Raw genomic sequence first — 20,807 nt, 5'->3', positions numbered from 1 at the left:
ATAATTACAGCTGTGATCACAGGCCTCCTTTGAAGTCATTGTCCAGCGGTCATCATCATTCATCAGTGGTCATCCATGTAATATATCTATTTGTCAAAGTATTTATACAGATTTTGTTTTTGATGAGCTGTTGAAAATAATATTAGAAAAATTTTGTAACACATTTTCAAAGATACAGCTAGTCTGTCTTACAGACCCTGATACAAATATATATATCAAATACAGCCCATGCAAGTCTATAATGTTTGGCAAGTCTAGATAACTGCAGTATCAGGAAATGAAGAGAGTCACTGGGCTCCCTTTTACTATATTTTTATTCAGATAACTGAACTTTTTTGTGTACGATATGTTCATTTCGGAGACTAGATGTTAGTCTAAGGTACAGCTACAATATTTACCTCCCTGCATCATTGTCTTATGTTTTATAGTGGTCGGTTCTTGGCATTTTTATGATCCCCTTTAGGTTAGGTGGGAGCTGTGAGGGGTCAGGTCTGGTGCAGGGCTTGTGTGCTGGACCCCCAACATCCCCCATGCATGGCTAGGCTCCTTTTATATTATTTATTTTAGGTTTTGGATGCAGACAGTGAATAATCTGTTCCGATGGATGTATATAGTACATGACATTCTTTATGTTTATCAGAGGTTTGAAAAGTCCTGGTCACGAAGTGTATTATTATGATTATTACTGTTTCCGTTGTAAAGTATTTGACTTGTATCAGTATGGCTGCAGGGACCCCAGTAGAGACTGAAGGTTGTGATAGGTTCCCAGCAACCTATGCTGGTTGTAAGAGGCGAACTGCCTCCCTGGTCTAGTAGTAGAGCATCTGCCCGGAGGGCGGAAGGTCTGGGGTTCGATCCCCGGCCGCGTCATACCAAAAGACGTTAGAAGATGGTACATGTTGTTACCCTGCCTGGTGCTCTGCAATAAGGGGCTAAAACAAGGACTGGTTGGCTCTGAGTCAGTATACTGTGTCTGAGTGGGGTATTCATGTTAAACAGATGGCATGGATCATTGCTCATGATATCAATCACTGGATTGTCTGTTCAAGACTCGATGATTTTTACAGGCAGCTGTCATAGAGCTAGAATATTACTGAGTGCTGCGGTCAACAACAAACCAAAAGGTATGGCTTGACCTTACACGTCTCATCAGCATGTTGAACCACCTCTATGGTCTGGTAGATAGAGTGTCTACCTGGAGAGTAGATGGTCAGTGGTTGAAGCCCTGGCCACATCATACCAAAAGATGTTAAAAGCTGGTACTTGTTACCTAGTCTGTCTCACAGTCCCTGAACCATACTATTTTGCCTTCTGCCCAGCCCTCACAGTAAGGCTATAGTTTTAAATGAAGCAAGTCTAGATTTTCCACAGGTTCAGGTTCTGAATCTCCCATCTCACTGGGGCTCCTTTTCAAGTTAATTTGACTAAGCATTAGTCTGCCTGCCTGCCAATGGTTTGGCTCGGAGTCAGAATACTGTGTCTGAGTGTTATATCTGTTAAACTGCATCATGCTATCTTAGTCGGCGAGCACTTTAAACCAGAATGTTATAAGCAGCCAAACACACATGCATACAACATGCTATATGAGTGCAATAATCTTGAACATGTTGTTAAACCCCATTTCACCTCACGTAGAACCCGTAATATTAATATATATTAAAGGGATCCTCAAGATTGATCCCAGAGTTAGCACAAGAAAGGTAAAATCCTAAAATAATGTTTATTCTTAACACCTGACGGATAAACTTTCTTCAAATATTTTCCCCCTCCCTTATTGAGGGCACAGTGATGATATAAACGCTTGCAGTGTAAACTAGATGCTTCTGTTGACCAATGATAGACACAATGTTTGAGTGTTTGTGTGTTGATCCACAGCATTGATGTGCATTGCAGCCCTGTTCGTCAGGGGCTATGGGTAATTGATCACACATCAGTGTATTTGGTGGACATGCCTTTTGAAATTGACAACCAGGTGCAATGTCGATTTCAGACAAGATGTTTATTTTGGATGTACATTTCACATATCACGTATTTGTTTGGTTGTAGCCAGAACAAATCCTTACCAGTGTTTATGTCAGGGACTTTGTTGAAACATTCCTCGAATAGTCCAGTTATTTTTGTAAGAAAATACAGTGTTGCAATGTTCCTACCTTGACAGTATGTGTGGTATTTACCTCTGATGAAAAGAATTAAGTGAAAAAAATGCATCAGTTGTTAATTTGTGAAATGTGACACCTTTGATGAAGATAAGATTACAGATTGGATGGTATTTCAAGCCTGGGAGGCCACAAAGCAATGAGGCGGCCATGTTTTATGGTTGTAAATGGGCCATGACTCCTCCAGCTAATACAGCTCTGTTGGATAACAGGATGTCCCTAGTGGATGGCAAATGAACCACGTTGCTTTAATTAATTCCCTTAATTCCAAAAACCTGCTACAATGTTTTTATTGTTGCCTGATAATTCATCACATGTCTTACATCTTACACAAAATTGGTTGAGAGTTTTTGTGAATTCCAAATTTCTGCTTTACTTATATTCCTCTAATGTTGATTATAAGGAGAATAAGTTAAATAGGTTTAGAAGGTGCCGTTTAGGAGAAAGGAGATCATTTAGGAGATGAGATTGTTCTCTGTTTTCAGATTTGAGCAATACATATTATCTGATACCCAGACATTTAATTTGGAACCAATGGTTGACCCGAAATTTCATGGTTTCCAAAAGGGGTCACTTGACCAACCCCTAATGAATTATATTGGAAATTACGTTTGAATCTGGTTTGGACGTGCGGAGTATATATCATAAATGCCATACTTTCACTCGTTAAGAGTTATATTTGTTGCAGTTTGACTATTATATGTCAACATAAAGTTTCACAGTCGTGAGCTCAGGACGGTGATTGGTCAAACTGTTCCATACGTAAAAAATAGCGATCAGATGTATGCTTATAGTTAACAATTTATTATAAATATACTTAGTGAAACTGCAACTAAAAAAACACGATATTGGAATATATTATTCCTGATAAAATAATAATTTCAGGTACAATTCTTCCAATCACTGCATCAAAATTCGTTAAAGTTATATTATTGGGTATCTTTTCTCCAAAATACCAGTAAGTTGCAAGAAAACGTGTGTACAACTGATTGCTGTTTTAGTTTTATGAGAAAATATACACCAGTAATCTTAGGCTCTGCATATAAGACAATACCTAGCAGAACAGGAAATACTTTTCATTTAAACGGTAAATCATCATGTCTATCAATGTTTTATCTCAATATTGACCTCGTTTAATCGTTATCACCTGTTCATTTACCTGAATTCACTGAAGGGATACAATGTAACTATTTTTCCGAGTAAGACAAACATGTTTTTATTGCCAATGTGGGGATTGTGTATGTGCTGGTGATGTGCTTCATTCCAGTTGTAGACGGGTAGATAATTTAGTGTCGCCTGCAAGGCGGGGTCACTTTATAGACAGTGTGTCCGCTTCATGTGGGAGGAAAGCCCAAAATGATGCAGGTCTCAGACGTTTACCGCTTTGATGAACCGAGGAGCAGGTGTATAGTGCTGACAAACCTAGAAACACAATCGGGACGAACTGGGATTTGAACCTACAGTCATAGGTTTGCCCAAGGGATGCAACTCTGCACACAGAATTACGACAAATGCTGAATGTGACATTTCTTGAAGTTTGGACCGCAAAGAAAAATGATAAATAAATCCAGATAATGTCTTGGCTTTAACATTTTACAACTTATCAGATTGCCCCATACCCCTGTTTATTTTACAGCTATTTTTAACGCTTAAACTGCATTTCCAATCATCAAATTATTGACCCAAGAGTTAAAAGAATTTAGATGATGACAGTTAAATGACAATAATCAGCAAAAAGAAGAAGTTTGAAATGAAAACTCTGATTTGAAATGAAACCAGTTTAAATTGTCTGACTGGTGGATTGAGTATGATGCCAGACAGATCGTGAAGATCACCAGCACAATCTCACCTGTCACCCTACCCACCACATCAGTTCCAAGGCTGTTATATATAGAGGGTAATCATGTGCTGTGATCACGCAGTTCTAACTGTAGGCTCCAGACACTGGCGGAGTCACTCTCATCATCTGATTGATGCCTGTCACTAATTTAGTGCCACATTAGTGTGTTGGATATCAATGTTATTAAGTGGTGTGTGTTTCATGGGGATATCTGCTGCAGTGAAATATAGTATTTTTGATGTGTTTGTAATTGATGGGGTTGCTCTATTTGTGGGAGGTTGAAGCACATTTCAAGTTGACTCCCAAGATCCTCTGCTGTGTGACAGGTGGGTGTTTCGGTGTTGGCTAATTGTATACTTCATAAATAATGACGCTTTGATCCAGGGCTTCAGCAACATGGGATATGATTGTTTGTTTGTTTGTTTGTTTGTTTGATGGTTTAACACCGCATTCAGCAGTATTCTAGGTATATGACAGCGGTCTCTAAATAATCGAGTCTCGACCGGACAATCAAATGATTGACATCATGAGCATCGATCCACGCAATTGGGATATGATGATATGCTCAGCAGAATTCCAGCTATATGACGGCAGTCTGTAAATAATCAAGTCTTGACTGGACAATCCAGTGATTGACATCATGAGCATCAGTCCACGCAATTGGGATACGATTATATGCATCAACCAAGTCAGCGAGCCTGACCACCTGATGCCGTTAGTCACCTCTTACAACAACCATAATCGCCTTTTACGTCAAGCATGGGTTGCTGAAGACCTATTCTAACCCCGATCTTCACAGGTCACATGGATTATGATGAATGATTATCATGGCATCATGTAGACAAAAAATCTTCGTGTCAAGTTGGTGAAAAGGTTTACATGTTTAGTATCTAGACAGTGATAAAAGTAGGGTCACCTGGAGTACCTACTTTCTCGCTTTGACACCAAGCTCCTCACAGTGTTGAACTATGCTACTCATTTGTTCCAGTATATATGATATTGTGTGCCGTCTGTATATGTTTGGTGAAGGAAAGGGCATACGTTGGACAACTTTTACACAATCCATTTGGCCTGTTTGTCAGTGTGTAGTCTGTCTCACAGCCCCTCTACCACATCATTTTCCCTTCTGCCCAGTCCAGCTAGAGCCCTAAATGAAGCAAGTCTAGATTTTCCACAGGTTCTGAATCTCCCATCTCATTGGGGCTCCTACATGGAGATGGTTTCTATCAAAATTATATATTTCTAGAGACTAAAGTTAACATGTTGCACATAAGGACAGATCTTGCTTCGTTACCCGATGCACAATGTGATATATATGTGTCCCTTTGTCGTCCCATGGTCAGCTGAACATGGGTTATTATCTTTGGTTGTCAGCACCGTACCCATGACTGCAGGATCCACTTGCACAAAGCAATCTTAGCTCTGTTATTGTCATAAATCTATGCTAAAGTGTTGGAGTTATGATCGTCGTAGTGATAAGATCGCTTTGTGCACGTAGACCCTGGTTTCACCAAAGTGTAAACACTACAAGCTGCATGTTTACAATATCAGATCTTGTTTGTATAGGGAGTCATGCGCCAGCTGACACACATGGATGTATACTACTCAAAAGAAGTTAAAGAACACCCGTTTTTTTCATCATGGCTAGGACAGATTAGCTATAGTCATTTGAAAAAAATAGGTTGTTCTTTAGCTGCCTTTGATGTGTATGTGTTAGTTGGTGCAGTGCGATGATGCAATGCTCGAGAATGAACAGTCTGCGATTGAAAGATATGCTCATTCACTCTCTGCACATCCAAGAAATTCTTATCACTTCTCAAAACGGTATGGCTGAAGAACTGGTCAACGGTATCCCACGCCGGTCATAAAAGCTGCCAACAGTGGAGATTGGATGGTCAGTCTCTGGTAGCACATTGGGTGTCATCATATCCTGATTGTGTTGCTCAAGCTATCAACCACCAGTCTGCCTGCTCTGTACTTAATCACTTACAGACAGCTTTGATATAACTGGAATATGAGTTACATGGAGTTTTGCAAACTGAAGGTCCAAGGGATGTACACTGACATTCAGGTTGTAAAATCTGCAACAGCCTGCTGTTCATAGTATTATGTGATCTATAGTGCATTTCAATATATAACTATATGATAGAAATCCTTGCTCTTGGATCAATGCTCATGATGTCAATCACTGGATTGTCTGGTCCAGGCTCGATTATTTACAGACTGCAGCCATATAGCTGGAATATTGCTGAGTGTGGCATTAAACAACAAACAAACAAATATCTTGTGCCCATTATCGGACATTCAGTATGGTAACTCATGCAAACAGGGTCACAAGCAAATGATGACAAACACTATGACGTCATGACAACCGACTTGTATAGGTTTTTACAAGACGGCAGCTGGCCAATCAGATAGCTCAAGTTTGTAACAAGTAGTGATAATATGGCTGACTGTGGCATAAATCAACTCTCTATGCATTACACTGGAACACATCTGCACCATCAGCTCGAAAGGTTTTATCAATGATAAGCTTGCTGCTTGCTAACATTTACACTTGCGTCTGAATCATGAACCTAGCACCCGCGGAGGAATGTGTCTACATCGCTGCAGTGGAAAGGCTCAGCATGAGATGTTCAGTGTATCCTACAGTGCAGTCATGGCGATTCGACTTCACTGAATGACTTGACTGAATGACACATAATAACCTAAGAGCCTGTGACCATGTTTTTCTGGCACATGACTGTATCGCCTTACTAAATGAGTTACTATCCACCAGCATGCCGCCTGTTATAATTAAATGTCAGTGTAACAACACCAGCTTGTTTAGGGATCAGTAGCTGGATATAGTCAATAGTGGCAGCTTCAGCACTGAAGTTCCTCTCTTTAGTCTTCTTCCAGACCCTAGAGAATAAATTAGAAAAGGAGTCCAACTCAAGTCTAGAATGATTTGGCAAGTCTAGATTGTGTCAGCTCTAGGTTAAAGATTGTTCTGGGCTCCATTTGGATTTTATCTTTTTAATTTTGTAGATATATATTGTTCAATAAGATAACTTTATTTCTGGGACTAAGTGTCAGTCTATTCCTGTCTTGTGAGGCTCGGGGTTTGGGGGATGGGGGTAGTCTAGTGGTCATAGCATTTGCTTGTCACCCCGAAAACGTGGATTTGATTCCCCACATTGGTACAATGTGTGAAGCCTATTTCTCGTGTCCCCTGCCATGATCGCTAAAAGCGGTGTAAAACCATCTTAACTCACCCACTCACTTATGAGGCTAGACCAGTTTTAATCTGTGATATCAGATAGCTATACGATAAATCGCAAAGAACAATGAAGAACGGAGCCTGGTTTATTTCACGATATAAACCATTCGGGGAGAATAAACCATTCGGGGCTGCCTCCCTCATGGTATATTCTCCCTGCAGTGTTTTTTTGTACAATAAACAACTCCCACTCGTTGTTTATTTCTTAATTACAGGTGTTTCAACCCATGTTTATTGGGCAAAAGTGAAAAATGTTTGGTGACCTGAAGTAAACATTATAATTATTAATTAATTTCCATAACGAAAAAATATTTTTGAGGCTACATTGTAAGTAAATTATTTTATTTGTTGAGTAACACAGTTAAAGGTAATTAATGTTTATTTTCCATTTATAGAAATGCATTGTTTTTTAGAAATCATCAGGTAACCCTTCATTGCAGAAGGTTTTTTTATTGTGTTAATGTTAGCCTCATTTCATTTGTGAGTGAGTGAGTATGGTTTTACGCCGCTTTTAGCAATATTCAAGCAACATCACGGCGGGGGACACCAGAAATGGGCTTCACACATTGTACCCATGTCGGGAATCGAACCCGGCTCTTCAGCGTGACGAGCGAACGCTTTAACCACTAGGCTACACTACCGCCCCCATTTCATTTGTGATGGTGAAGTAAAATATTACATTTAAAAACAAGGATTGACAAACAGTTGTTGCATGTTTTGCTTCTGGTTTCAAACCATCCGTCTCTGTGTCGAAAAAAAATATTTACAGTTGAAATTATATTCAAGAGCAAATAATGTTTCATTTCCTAATTTCTGTATAATGAACACTTATTTCTGCTCTGCGTGCAACTATGGTTGAACTTTAATATTTGAAAATGTGGGAATCATTGATTGCCAATTTTATCAATGCTTGTCCAAATTGTAATCTTGGGAATTTGAAACCCTGAGTGCTTGTCTTTGAGAATGACAAGTGCATCTTTGTTGATAGAGCTCTACCCATTTCAAGTGCCAATCACTTTCACATGCCCTGAGCAGGCCGACCAACATGGAATCTTAAGTACCAAACACTGTTGTCCATTTCAGGATGTCAGTTTCATAAGGAAGGATATATAGTGTATATCACGTTCATTTCATTCGGAGATTGACAGAGTAATATGTCATTGTCCACATGTCAACCAGCATGTGCTTGAGTCCAGTTAGAAGAATGTCGCTCATTTCATCGCGTCAATTTCGATTGATGTACTGGAGCGGATTTCTTGATTAGTAGACATGCCAGGGTTGACAGGTCAGTAGGAAGACTGTCACGGTCTGGCGACTCTCAGGGGGGCCTTGGGGGAGATTTGCAATCATCGGCAGAGGTGACAAAAGGGGATAAAACAGCTTTATGTTGTGTCACGTAGGTCATGTAGCATCTTGATAGCAAGGCTTTGAAGTAACTCCACATACCTACAGACTTTACCTTTCGTGAGTACTGTCATTTCAAAGGCTGTAAATCAATGGCTATCAGTGAGCGTCAATCTCAATTGGATACTTGTGATGATCTGTTAAGTTTAAGTATATTTAAGTTTTCATGTACTAATTTAAGTTAAATGTGTCCATAATCGATTCATGTTATCTGATATTAATATTGTGCTGAATGTTTGACCATCTATGAGTGTCCGTGGGTTTGATTTTGTGGGAACACAATGGCGGATTGAGTGTGGCTTTAACTCTAAGGGCATCGTCTGTTCAGTTCCTGTGGTTTGTCTTGTCCGGATTTGATTATTAACAGGCTTCACGGCAAACAATTGCTGACTTTCACTTCCTTTTGAAAAAAAATGTTTTGTTTTTACATTGACATTATTGATAAAACAGTTTGAACCCGTGAAGATCCAGGGTAGAATAGGTCTTCAGGAAACCATGCTTGCTGTAAAAGCCGACTATGCTTGTCGAAAGAGGCGACTAACGGGATCAGGTGGTCAGTCAGTCAGTCAGTTGATGCTTGTCATCGTTTCCCAATTGCGTGGATCGATGCTCATTACATTAATCACTGGATTGTCTGGTCCAGAATCTTTTATTTACAGACCGTCGTATAGCTTGAATATTGCTGAATGCGGCGTTAAACAACAAACAAAACAACAAACAGAATAAAAATCAGCCGTGAGTGGCTGAAATATTGCTGATGTGACTATAAACATTATTGACTCACCAACAAAATACTACACTTAAAATACACTAAATATTAGTTGCAAAAACAAACTGATTATTATCAGTGCATAATTATTGTTATGACAAAATCAACACTTTCTGAATAGTGTTAGATACCGTGGTATAGGCATTGCAGTGATTTTAGTAGAGATAAATGTCATTAGAACATTTTCACCAGTGTAGCAAATTTTCATGGGATATTCTTCTATCATTACAAAAATTGAAAAATACCTTAAGATATTTCAGTTGACATAAACTCAAGTGTCCCAGAAAATGAACCGATGTGAAGGTCTGAATTGATATGCTGTGTCACGCTGTAGAGCACTCCCTGTGTTGACGAAGGACATTAAACCGGCATCTTCCTGGTACATCCTGAACACCCACTTAAATAACACCAATAAACACCTTGAACCCCCCTTGAATAACATCCATTACCATGGAAACCAGCATGCCAGAAGTCACTAACAAAGCTTATGTCCTGAGAAGTTATAATACATTTAAAATGTTAAAAATAAAAAATAAATGTTTGCTGTAATGAGTCAAGACAGCTGACTGACATTAAGAGGAAATTCAACAAATCTTGAGGCAATATGTTATTTTAGAAAGCCTATGACCCATATATGTCAAAATAAACATTTTTAATCTGATGAGATTTGTTACACAGTTGAATCACTGCTCTCAATTACACTTCATAATGAGACATATATATTTTTTGAGTGATGAGATTTGTTAAAAAGTTGAACCATCGCTCTGACACAGCATCTCTCAATGAGACGTTTATGTAAGTTATTTGAATATAACAAAAGCGAGCGGCAAGCCTTAATACAGAATGACGTAGATGTACTCCGTGATAAGTGTAAACTGTCTGAGGTAGGGAAACAGTCACGCCTGGCTTGTCAGGGACCTGCTCATGCAACGTACACCGAAACATGTTCGTGGTGCTATGTACATTGATTTATTGAATGTCAGCGCGGGGAAGGGCAGTGTAAACCAGCGTGGTCCTCACTACAAGGGGGGTACTCACACTAGACTGCCACAATCACAGAATCTGTGGCATCACAGACTGTCTACAATCTCGCTCATCAAGTGGTTAAAATCAGGCTATTCGATTGGTGATATTGACGAGATTCTGAATGATACTGACGACTGTTGGAGTGATATCCGCCTAGATCAGACAGATATTGGCAATGCAGATTTGGGGAGGTTTACTTGAGCTTAATGTTGTTTTTTCTGTGGATTACCTTAAAGCTTATTGGTCATCGTGGGATTTGTGTGCTCGTGCAAATGATGGCGAATAGAGCCTTTCATTGTGGATGAAAGAAGTTCTTGATGGTGGGAAGTTAAAGGTGACCATTTGTGGGATTATGTTGTAATGGTGATGACAGTCGTTATTCATTTGCTATTTGATTGTTGATTTTCATTCGAAAGATAATTTGTTTTGTCAGTAGTGATGTGTATCTCTATTGGGTACAAATGATTGATGAATTTAATCCAACATTTGTGTATGTATTTATTATGTCATTATCTGTTTGTTGATTCTGTAAATGTGTTATGATTACTGAGGCTTCGTCAGGTTGTATTTACTGACAATTTTACAGCTGTTTCAGTAACTATTTCAGTTTGATCAAAACCATAATGGTAAAAACTGTTCAGAATGATTTAAAGATTATTTGGAATCATTTTCCATCTCTTAGAGTTGCCAAGAATACTTTTTAACAATGGTTTGTAATGACATTGCATTTTATTAGTACCTGTATAATTGTAAATCTGTGTTATGTTCTTTTAAAGTTATGTTTTTGACATTTCAAAATCAATATGTCATAATGGTTTGTTGTTGGGGATGGGTTTTTTGTATAAAAAAGTACCATTATTCTTCCATGAGCTTACATGAATGACACCCAAAAGTTATAAAAAGGTCTCCCATTTCTGAAAGTTTGCACAACTCTGACAGCTAAATCAGTTACAGAATGACTGGCAGCATTGTATCTTATTAAATAGCTTTTACAGTGCAATTTCTTACTGATGTACTTTGTCTATTTTAGGTGAAACAAGAGCCTGTTGAAAGCTGGTGTCTCGCACTACGGATGTACATGCCCAGTATAGAGAAACCCTGACAGATGACTGGTGATTAAGTTGTCCAGATGACGATGGAGTCTAGTGGGACCCCTCTCAATAGTGTCCTCCCTCCATGAAGTAATGTCTTCAGCAGCTGCCAGTCATGAAGACCAGCATATCCTTAGTGGTATTCTTATGTGTGTTAACCTGCTGGAGTAATCACAGTGTAGCTTTTGAGTTGAAAAATGGAGACAACGTGAAAATTGTTGGTGTGAGAAAAACTCCACGTGGTGTTCCTCAGACAGGCACGAGGAGTAATTCTGGGAGAGGTCTTGTGGATGCTCTTTACTCAGAAATTCGCATTGAGTACCAGACCGTTGATAAAGACTTGAATGAAGATGGATTAAAATTTAAGAGTGTCTTGCCATCTGGTCAGAACCCAAGGGAAGGGTTGACTAAAGATGGCCGCAGTTCAGCAAATGGTAAACTGAATGTGCCAGTTTTAAGAACGAAAGAAAATACATTGAAATTTATGCCACAAACCACATGGGGACTTAGAAGAAAGGTGTTGGTAAGCAAGTCTGACAGAGAACCGTATGGTGGGTCTATTTTCACCAACAAAGACTTAGTTACAGCAACCAGGCCAAAATCAATATCAGCACAGCAGTTTATCAGATCCTCGGGGCACAATGATGTGAAAGACTTAATTTTTCTGTATGTGAAGGATTCTCTAAGAGGCGCCTATAGAAACCGTTATCACGAAACCAAGGCTAACAATGGCTGGGAGCGGATTTCTCCTTCTTCAGCCTGGAGTAAATTCTTTGATGGCCTAAGTAGTCATTACAAGAGCAGGGGTGTGGAGAGGGTAAGCCAAGGCAATAGTGGACTCAGGAGAGACAATGAGACTTATAACAAGTCTGCTCCTGCTCCAAATTGGCCAAATTTGATTTCCTTCTCTCGTCAGAAGCGTAGCGTTGATAGTGTACAGGATAGTGGCTTCGATCATTCAAGTGTGTCAGGAGGACAGTCAAGTGTAGGTAAACTGGGCTCGAGCACCAGCCATTCTGATCAGAATTCATGGCCAGACAAAACTGGTAGTTCTGATGGTCTGTACACATCCCCCCCATTTGAGAAAGGATCAATTAACACGGATGAATTTCTGACAAGAGGCACCGATAGTGTAACAGTGTCTGCAGCCACTGCTAAGCATAGCACTGTTTCACCATTGGGTTTTAGTTCGGATAAACATACTACCACAAAGCACTCACCAGGCACCATTCCAGTTTTGTACTCGACAAACATTCCTAAAAGTGACCCCAATACAGCCCCTACTTCTGCTAGCCATACAAGTGGGTTTAGTGGTGTGAGTTCAGAATCTCCAGAAAGCCTGACAAAATCTCACTCTCAAATGTCCTCATCATATCTGGGGACAACTCCGTCCTTGGCTAAGTTGCATGACCCTGCTTCGGCCTCATTAGAATCACAAATTGCTGCAGATAGTGATGTCAGTGGATTACATTCTACAACATTGAGTTCCTCCTCTGTTATTGCAAACAGTACTTCTCCTAGTGCTTCCACTTTAGCATTAAATAGTGATGGATTGGTTGCCACCCTCCCAACAGTAACTGAATCTGCAGAAGTCTCCTCCACGTCTGTGATCACAGAATCTTTAAACTGGGATGCAATTAAAGCTTTAGCGAGTGAAACTTCCACAATGGCACAAACTCCAGAGCCATCATCTGAGACATCTCCGGAACCCACTGCTGAGATGTCTGCTAAACCCATTGATAGGATATCACTTGTTCCAAACACATCTCCTATAATGACTACAGTTAAGATTCCTCTTAAGCCAACAATTCAGGCTTCTCCAGAGACATCACCAGAATCCTCCCCGGAGACGTCTCCAGAGACAACACCTGAGACATCTCCAGAGACATCTCCTGAGACAACACCTGAGACATCTCCTGAGACAACACCTGAGACATCTCCAGAGACATCTCCTGAGACAACACCTGAGACATCTCCAGAGACATCACCTGAGACATCACCTGAGACAACACCTGAGACATCACCTGAGACAACACCCGAGACATCACCAGAGACATCTCCTGAGACAACACCAAAGACGTCGCCAGAAACCTCCCCTGAGACATCACCAGAAACCTCCCCTGAGACATCACCAGAAACCTCCCCTGAGACATCACCTGAGACAACACCAAAGACGTCGCCAGAAACCTCCCCTGAGACATCACCAGAAACCTCCCCTGAGACATCACCTGAGACAACACCTAAGACATTGCCAGAAACATCTCCTGAGACATTGCCAGAAACCTCCCCTGAGACATCGCCAGAAACATCACCAGAAACATCTCCTAAGACAACACCAGAGAAAATCCCAGAGACATCACCAGAGACGTCACCAGAGACAACACCTGGGATATTGCCACAAACATCACCAGAGACGACACCAGAGAGATCACCACAGAAGGCTTCGGAGACCAACCCTGAATCGACTCCCGAGCCAACAACAACACACCCACAGCCAAAAGCAGAACCAGATACCCCAGTAACACGTCTTCCTATGATATATGAGCCACAAGCAGCTGAAACTGCAACAGATGAAATCACCAAGATAGATATTTCCAAGACATCAGTGACTTCCACCTCTGAACCGTCCAGCACAACATCAGAGCCAGTGCCAGAGACACACTCACCATCCAGCACTCCGGCAACTCATGACAGTGATTCTGATTCTGAAGAGGGTAACGCAGAGCCTGAGGGTGAAGGAGCCACACCCAGCACCAAATCAGACTCCGCCACCTCTATTCCTATTGCTGAACCAGGTCCTGACTGGGTGGATGCCAAGAAGAAGTGGAACATTGCTTGGGAGATCCACCTGTACATGTTGGGGGGACTGTTTGCGGCAGTAGCTTTCTACACCGTCACCAGTATGATCAAGCTGTACCAGATCAACCGGCTCCTGAGCAAGAAATACTTCATCACCCTCAACCTCCTCATCTTCACGTTGTGTACCGTTCGAGCTGTCTTCCTTCTGGTTGATGGCTACAACTCCAATAAAACATTTCATCCTGTGCTCAACTATCTCCTCTACAGCTCAGCCTTCCCTTGTTTGACATCCTCCTTCAGCATCCTGCTTTACGCTCTGCTACAAGCAACACAGATGAGACTTGTCCCACCCCGAGTGCAGAAGATTCAGGTCCTGATCGTCATCATCTTATGCCATTTTATTCTTCAGATCACTACTGATGTTCTGGTAGGAACCTATGCCGGAATGAACATTATGCTATTTGTGTGCCAACTGTTTTACATCTGCTGGGGATTGTTCTTATTCTTTGGATATGCTTATATATTCCGCTACCTGTATTCCTCCGCAGTAAAGAGACAGAAGAATTACCAGTACATGCTCACTGGAAAGACGTATCCCAGTGGATCAGAAAGTTATAAACATAAGTTCACCTTGAGCTTAGCAGTCAAGGTCACATTTATGGGGTCCATATTAGGTCTTGTGACAATAGGACTGGAAATATACGCCATAATAGGCGTATATGGTGTTTTCTCCGACAAGAAGCCAGAACCCTGGCCTTGGTGGCTGTACCACACAGCTTTACGACTTGTTGAGTGCTTGATGTGTATAATCATGGCCTATGTGGCCTCACAGCCGTTTCGCTATACAGAACTGAGAACATGCGGTTTCTTGTGTGGTCCCTGTCTGGAAATATGCCAGTGCGCAGGTAAGGGTGATCAAAGTGATAAGCTAGGCTGGAGTGAATATGATCGCTTGTACATGACGACAAATAAAAGAAGCAATGGACATACAAATGGGAAGAAGAAGAAAATATATTTGAACGAAGGCACAGACATTGTTCCGATTGTGATACAGCCCAGTACCACTAATGAGTCTCGGCCTCCATCCATGTTGATTATTGAAGATGGATATGTTCGCTTCCAGGCCGAGACGGACATCAATAAGATTGTGGATACTTACACAAAGACACATGGTGATACGGAGATGTCAACGTTTAAGAACTATGATGGAATTGTAAATGGTGCTTATATTCGCTCAATGGAGGATACTGTTCGTTTTCAGGATGATCTGGCATCAACTGATGGCTACATTAGAAAAAGTCGCAAAAGCAGCTTGGCAAGCAGTGGATTTTTCCGACCACCTTCGTCTATCAGTCTTGCCGACAGCATGGAGTCAGAAATCGACAAAGCGTTTCGAAGTATGCGACAGGACAGTTTGTCAAACATACGTGCTTCAACACATAGCTTACCTTCGCGAAGCACGTATAGTATTGACGACAACTTTCAGGGACCGGCCATTGAAGCCTACTTGGAACAACAAGTAGGTCAACCTAAAGCTGGTCTTCGAAGGTCAAGGTCAGCACTAGGGGACTTGAATATTCAAAAGCCAGAAACTTGGCGCCACAAACTGTTCAGAAGCAGAAGTGATAATTCTGCATGTGTCCGAACCAAAGATTTAGACAGTATGCGATATTTGTCCTTGCTTGACCTTGAAAAGCAGCAGGATAAAAGCACAGACAGTGCATCTGGTGATTCAAGTTCAAAAACAGCTGACAGTTCCGATGATAGCTATGTAGACCATCATCAATCGACTGATAATCTAACTGCCAACCGCGAGGTTGTGAAAAGGTTATTACAAAAAGAAAACTCGGAGCCAGAAGAAATTGATGTGTGATGTGCAAGCTTTGCCTGAATTCTTTCAACTGGAAAGAATTTAAGTGACATATTGGTAAAATATTAGCATTTTTTATAAAAACATAAATGAATTACGGAGATTATTGTGTATCTGTTTTCAGAATATCAGTTGATAGGATTATAAAGATTCCTTCATTTTGAAAATGATTAAGTTGGAACTAGGAATTCTAGCAAAATCAGAATAAGGCCATGAGTAGTTATTTTAAATTATTAGTTATAAGCCCTTGTAGACTTTGTATGTAATGCTGGCTTCAGCAGCTAGTAATGCTAACTTCAGCAGGTTCTTTTTTTAAAAATAATTCATCTCTGTTGACTTTGAATCAATGTAGCAATATTTTCATATTTTACTATCATTTGGACAACTCAAATAAAGATTTATTGGTGGATTTGTGATAATGAAACTGACCTTGAATTGAGGATTTCATTTTTGACATTTACCGGTATATCAAATTCATTTTATTATTTTGTATTCATCAATACCTTTTATCTAAATTCATCTCACCTGTTTGCCATGAAATCCCATGTTACTATTTCAAATCTGTGATCTGAGGATATGGCCAAGTGGTCTGAGGATTGCTATGTTGGTTTATGGAGAGATCAGAAAGGCATTTTTGAATGTCACAACTAATTGATCACTTGGACTAGCCTTATCTTTGATTGTCCTTTAGTATTGAAAACAAGTCATGAGATCATTAAGAATAAGAAAGAAATAGTGACCAAGGTTGTTGTAGCCAATTTCAAATAAATTCATTTGAATTTGAGACATTCATTCACCATTCGAGACATTTCATTTATTCCTTGAAACATGAAGAAATTTATCAATGCATTTGTATATTTTGTAAATATCATTTTGTATGTTACCATGGTTACCAAGTTAGTAGTCACAACTAGTCATATCCTGGACCGAGCTCCCCACCATCACAGTGCAATCTATCATTTACTTTTATTTCTACTTTTTGTATAAACCTCATATCATATGTTTCTTTGCTAATCAGCAGTTATTTATTCACTTTTACAGTTTTTGTATTGTCAATACTCAGGTGTGAAATGAAGCTCACATATGCCAAAATATTGTTCTGCCTTTTAAGAAATGAAATAAATCCAAAATGCACCCGAATATTGGCGATGTTTATCCCTGGATCTTCCTTTAGTGTCGTCCTTAGATAGAACAGAATTTACACAGACCCTGTCCATAGTCTTGATGTCTTACATTAATTATCCCTCTGGTCACCTTGGTTTTTTTCAGGACATGCCTGTCATGTAATTATTGTTTCTGAATTAGTCAAGACCAATTTAATTACTTGATTTACAGATTTGTGTGTGTGTGTTTCAGCCATTTCCGTATCTCAAAATTTATATTTTGTCTCTTCCCCTCACTCTAACAGTGGCTACACCAAAAGAGAGAACAGAATTTCCCCCATGAAATTAACCCCCCAATGATGTTTGTGTGTTAGAAACAAGACAGATGTGGTAATATTGGTCACTGATTTTTTTTATTTTAAAAAGTGAGTTTAGCTGTATTTTATTTCTCTCCATCTTTAGGTATGTTGGGCACACAAGTCTGTAAAGCAAGTACTTTAAGTGGTCTTGCCTTAAGATTAAATTATCAGTCAGTGTACTGACACACTATGAAAACACATAATTATGTTTTCAAGCATCGGTTATGATGGTTTTTTTTGCTTTAGTCCTTCTCAAAACAGATCACATGATATTCAAACCCGTTATTGTGTTTGATTATCTCATGCCTAAATACCAAATTATCTTAATTGATTTTTATGACCATTTTGCCAAATATAACAGAAATTGGAATTTGCGTTTTCAAAGTGTTTCAGTATATATGAATATTTTATTTTATCTTTTGTGGTAATTTTTTAGGAGATAAAAAAGCAGTGATTGGATGTTTAATGATTTTGATATGGTCTGAGTAAACCAGATTGACTTAACACTAAAATTATCATTTGTTTGATAAAATGGGTAAAGTCTACTATATATGCAATTCCATTCTCGAGATTCGTTATTAATCATGTTGTTTTTCATAGAGGGCTCGAACATTTTGTTCCTATGCCCCTGTCCTCGTGAACAAGGAGCGTTCATTGTCTGTCATATTTCTGTCTGTACACAGTCTTTCTTTGTTTAAATGTTATGGACACATGTGATACATGTCATGTCAGTTTCATATTTCAATTATCATAAAGTTATCACAGATTCCCCGAACTGCAGACGATACTGTTGATGTGAATAACATGTTTATTTTTGTATTGACAAGTTGACCGCGATGTTGTTCTTCCTTGTCAAAAACAACACAGACGTAGTTGATTCAGGGAACAATCCTCTATCAAAGTTATGTACATGTCATGTACATTGCCGTCAATCAAATGATACTTGTTTATGTTTTCAGAATGAAATAATTGTTTGTACAATTCATACAATATTATGTTGCGACCTTCATTGCTGATTCATAACTGTTTGCTCTGTGAGGTCAGAAGGTTATCAATTTTTGTGTTTTATTTTAAAATGTCACATGTTTTGACATTGATTAGGAAAACAATGATACTCTATTTGACATATTCAACATGCTGTACACTGAAATAGATTGTGACAGCAGGCCATGTGCCATTTTTGTTTGTTGTTCAATGCCACATTCAGCAATATTCCAGCTATGTGTCCACGGACTGTAAATAATAGTGTCTGAACCAGAAAATCCAGTGATTGACATCATGAGCATCAATCTACACAATTGGGATATAATAACACGCATCAACCATGTCAGCGAGTCTCGACCACTCAAGCCCATTAGTCGCCTCTTACGACAAGCATAGTCACCTCTTACGACAAGCATAGTCACCTCTTATGACAAGCATGTATTGCTGTGTGCCATGTGATTGACTGAGTGTTTATGCCACTGTGAGCAGTATTAGAGCTATGCAACAAAGCTGTAAGTACTCACTCTGGACCCGGGGATCAAATAGGATGATAGATCACACAGCAATGAAAACATCAGGGTGATGTTAGTGGCACAACTAGCCAAGTCACACAGTGTGACTGACCACCTGATTATGTTAAGTCAGCACTTTTGACAAGACTGGGGTACTGGGGACCTTCCTACTTTTGAGGGGCCATCGGGTAGCCCAGTGGTTAAAGCATTAGCTTGTCATGCCGAAGACCCGGGTTCGATTCCCGTCATGGGTACAATGTGTGAAGCCCATTTCTGGTGTCCCCCGCCGTGATATTGCTGGAATATTGCTAAAAGCGGCTTAAAACCATACTCACTCACACTCACTCACTCACTCACTCCTACTTTTGAATCCCAGTAGTTTCCAGAATGAAAGTAATGGTGGGCTGAGCATGTCATTTTGCCTCCCCTCACTGTGAGATTAGTGTCAAGTCCATTCCACGAAGATCCGGGTTAGATAAGGTCTTCAGCAACCATGCGTGCCATAACAGGCGACAATGCTTGTTGTAAGAGGCGACTAACAGGATCGGGTGGTTGATGCATGTCATCGTATCCCAATTGCGTGGATCGATGCTCATGCTGTCAATCACCGGATTGTCTGGTACAGACTCGATTATTTGCAGACCGCTGTCATTTAGCTGGAATATTGCTGAGTGCTGAGTTAAACAACAAACAAACAAACAAACAAACAAACCATTCTAGGTGTCCCCTTTACTAATTCTGTTAAATTAGATGTAAAACCACTTACACTCAACGACACTGTTTGGGTGATTTCAATTTTTGTAGTGTGTGGTATATTATCTTCAGGATCTGTTTTGACAGATTAGATATTCATATTCATGGAGGGTTTGCTTGTGTCAAGTATGCTAGGTGGTGAGGGCTGTTATTATGTCAAATACGGTAAATCAGACACTTGTCGAAAACAGTAAACTACCGATCTACACTGTTGAATTCAGTAGATGAGACACTTGTCGAAAATATTTAACTACTGGTCGACACTGATGAATTCAGTAGATGAGACACTTGTCGAAAATATTTAACTACTGGTCGACACTGTTGAATTCAGTAGATGAGACACTTGTCGAAAACATTTAACTACTCGTTGACACTGTTGAATTCAGTAACTGAGACACTTGTCAGAAACATTAAACTACTGGTCCACACTGTTGAATTCAGTAGATCATATGTGAAGGAATATGATAAATAAAACACTGTTAGAGAAACTGGTCATTTCAGAATTAATCAAATTCTGTATCCAATTCCAAGTACATGAAAAGTGATAGAAATAGAATAGGTCATATTCCTCACTTACCTTAGAAAAGATACATCATTTATTTCCATGAAAGAGCTGTGTTGTTAACAGGAGGTTTGACATGTACATTTCTTGATTTCTATCATTTGAGCAGTGTTATGTTATGTTGTTTCTCTGTTGATTGCTCTGCGACTGGTACCTGAGTATCATTGTACCTACCTGTGCTGACAAACTATTAATCAAATAAATCAAAATTCAAATTTAACATGGCTTTGAATTCTTTGTTTTGAACTCAGTTTTTCATGATTGGGATAAAACCATCGTTTGGAGATTCCTTTGACACCTGCATTGAGAAAGTGTTT

The 20,807-nt window shown here is 39.7% G+C and overlaps 1 protein-coding gene across 8 annotated transcripts in view; it reads left to right on the top strand.

The window, feature by feature from the left end:
* LOC124136320 overlaps nt 1-20,710 on the top strand; it is a 93,694-nt gene extending 72,984 nt beyond the window's left edge. For 7 of the 8 annotated variants that reach the window (XM_046502220.2, XM_046502212.2, XM_048401440.1 and 4 more), the window contains one exon: nt 11,488-20,710. In XM_046502220.2, the coding sequence (XP_046358176.2) occupies nt 11,664-16,220 (4,557 nt within the window). In that variant the 5' untranslated portion in view covers nt 11,488-11,663 and the 3' untranslated portion in view covers nt 16,221-20,710. Of the gene's footprint in view, nt 1-10,339; nt 10,792-11,487 lie in introns of those variants that run through there. The other variant, XM_046502218.2, reaches the window with a different exon arrangement.
* Nucleotides 20,711-20,807: the final 97 nt, after the last annotated feature.

The sequence above is a fragment of the Haliotis rufescens genome, unplaced genomic scaffold, assembly GCF_023055435.1.
Source record: "Haliotis rufescens isolate VD_foot unplaced genomic scaffold, xgHalRufe1.0.p SCAF_22, whole genome shotgun sequence".
Lineage (NCBI taxonomy): Eukaryota > Metazoa > Mollusca > Gastropoda > Lepetellida > Haliotidae > Haliotis > Haliotis rufescens.
Note: the sequence above shows the minus strand (reverse complement) of the source record. Positions and strands in the feature narration are given on the sequence as shown.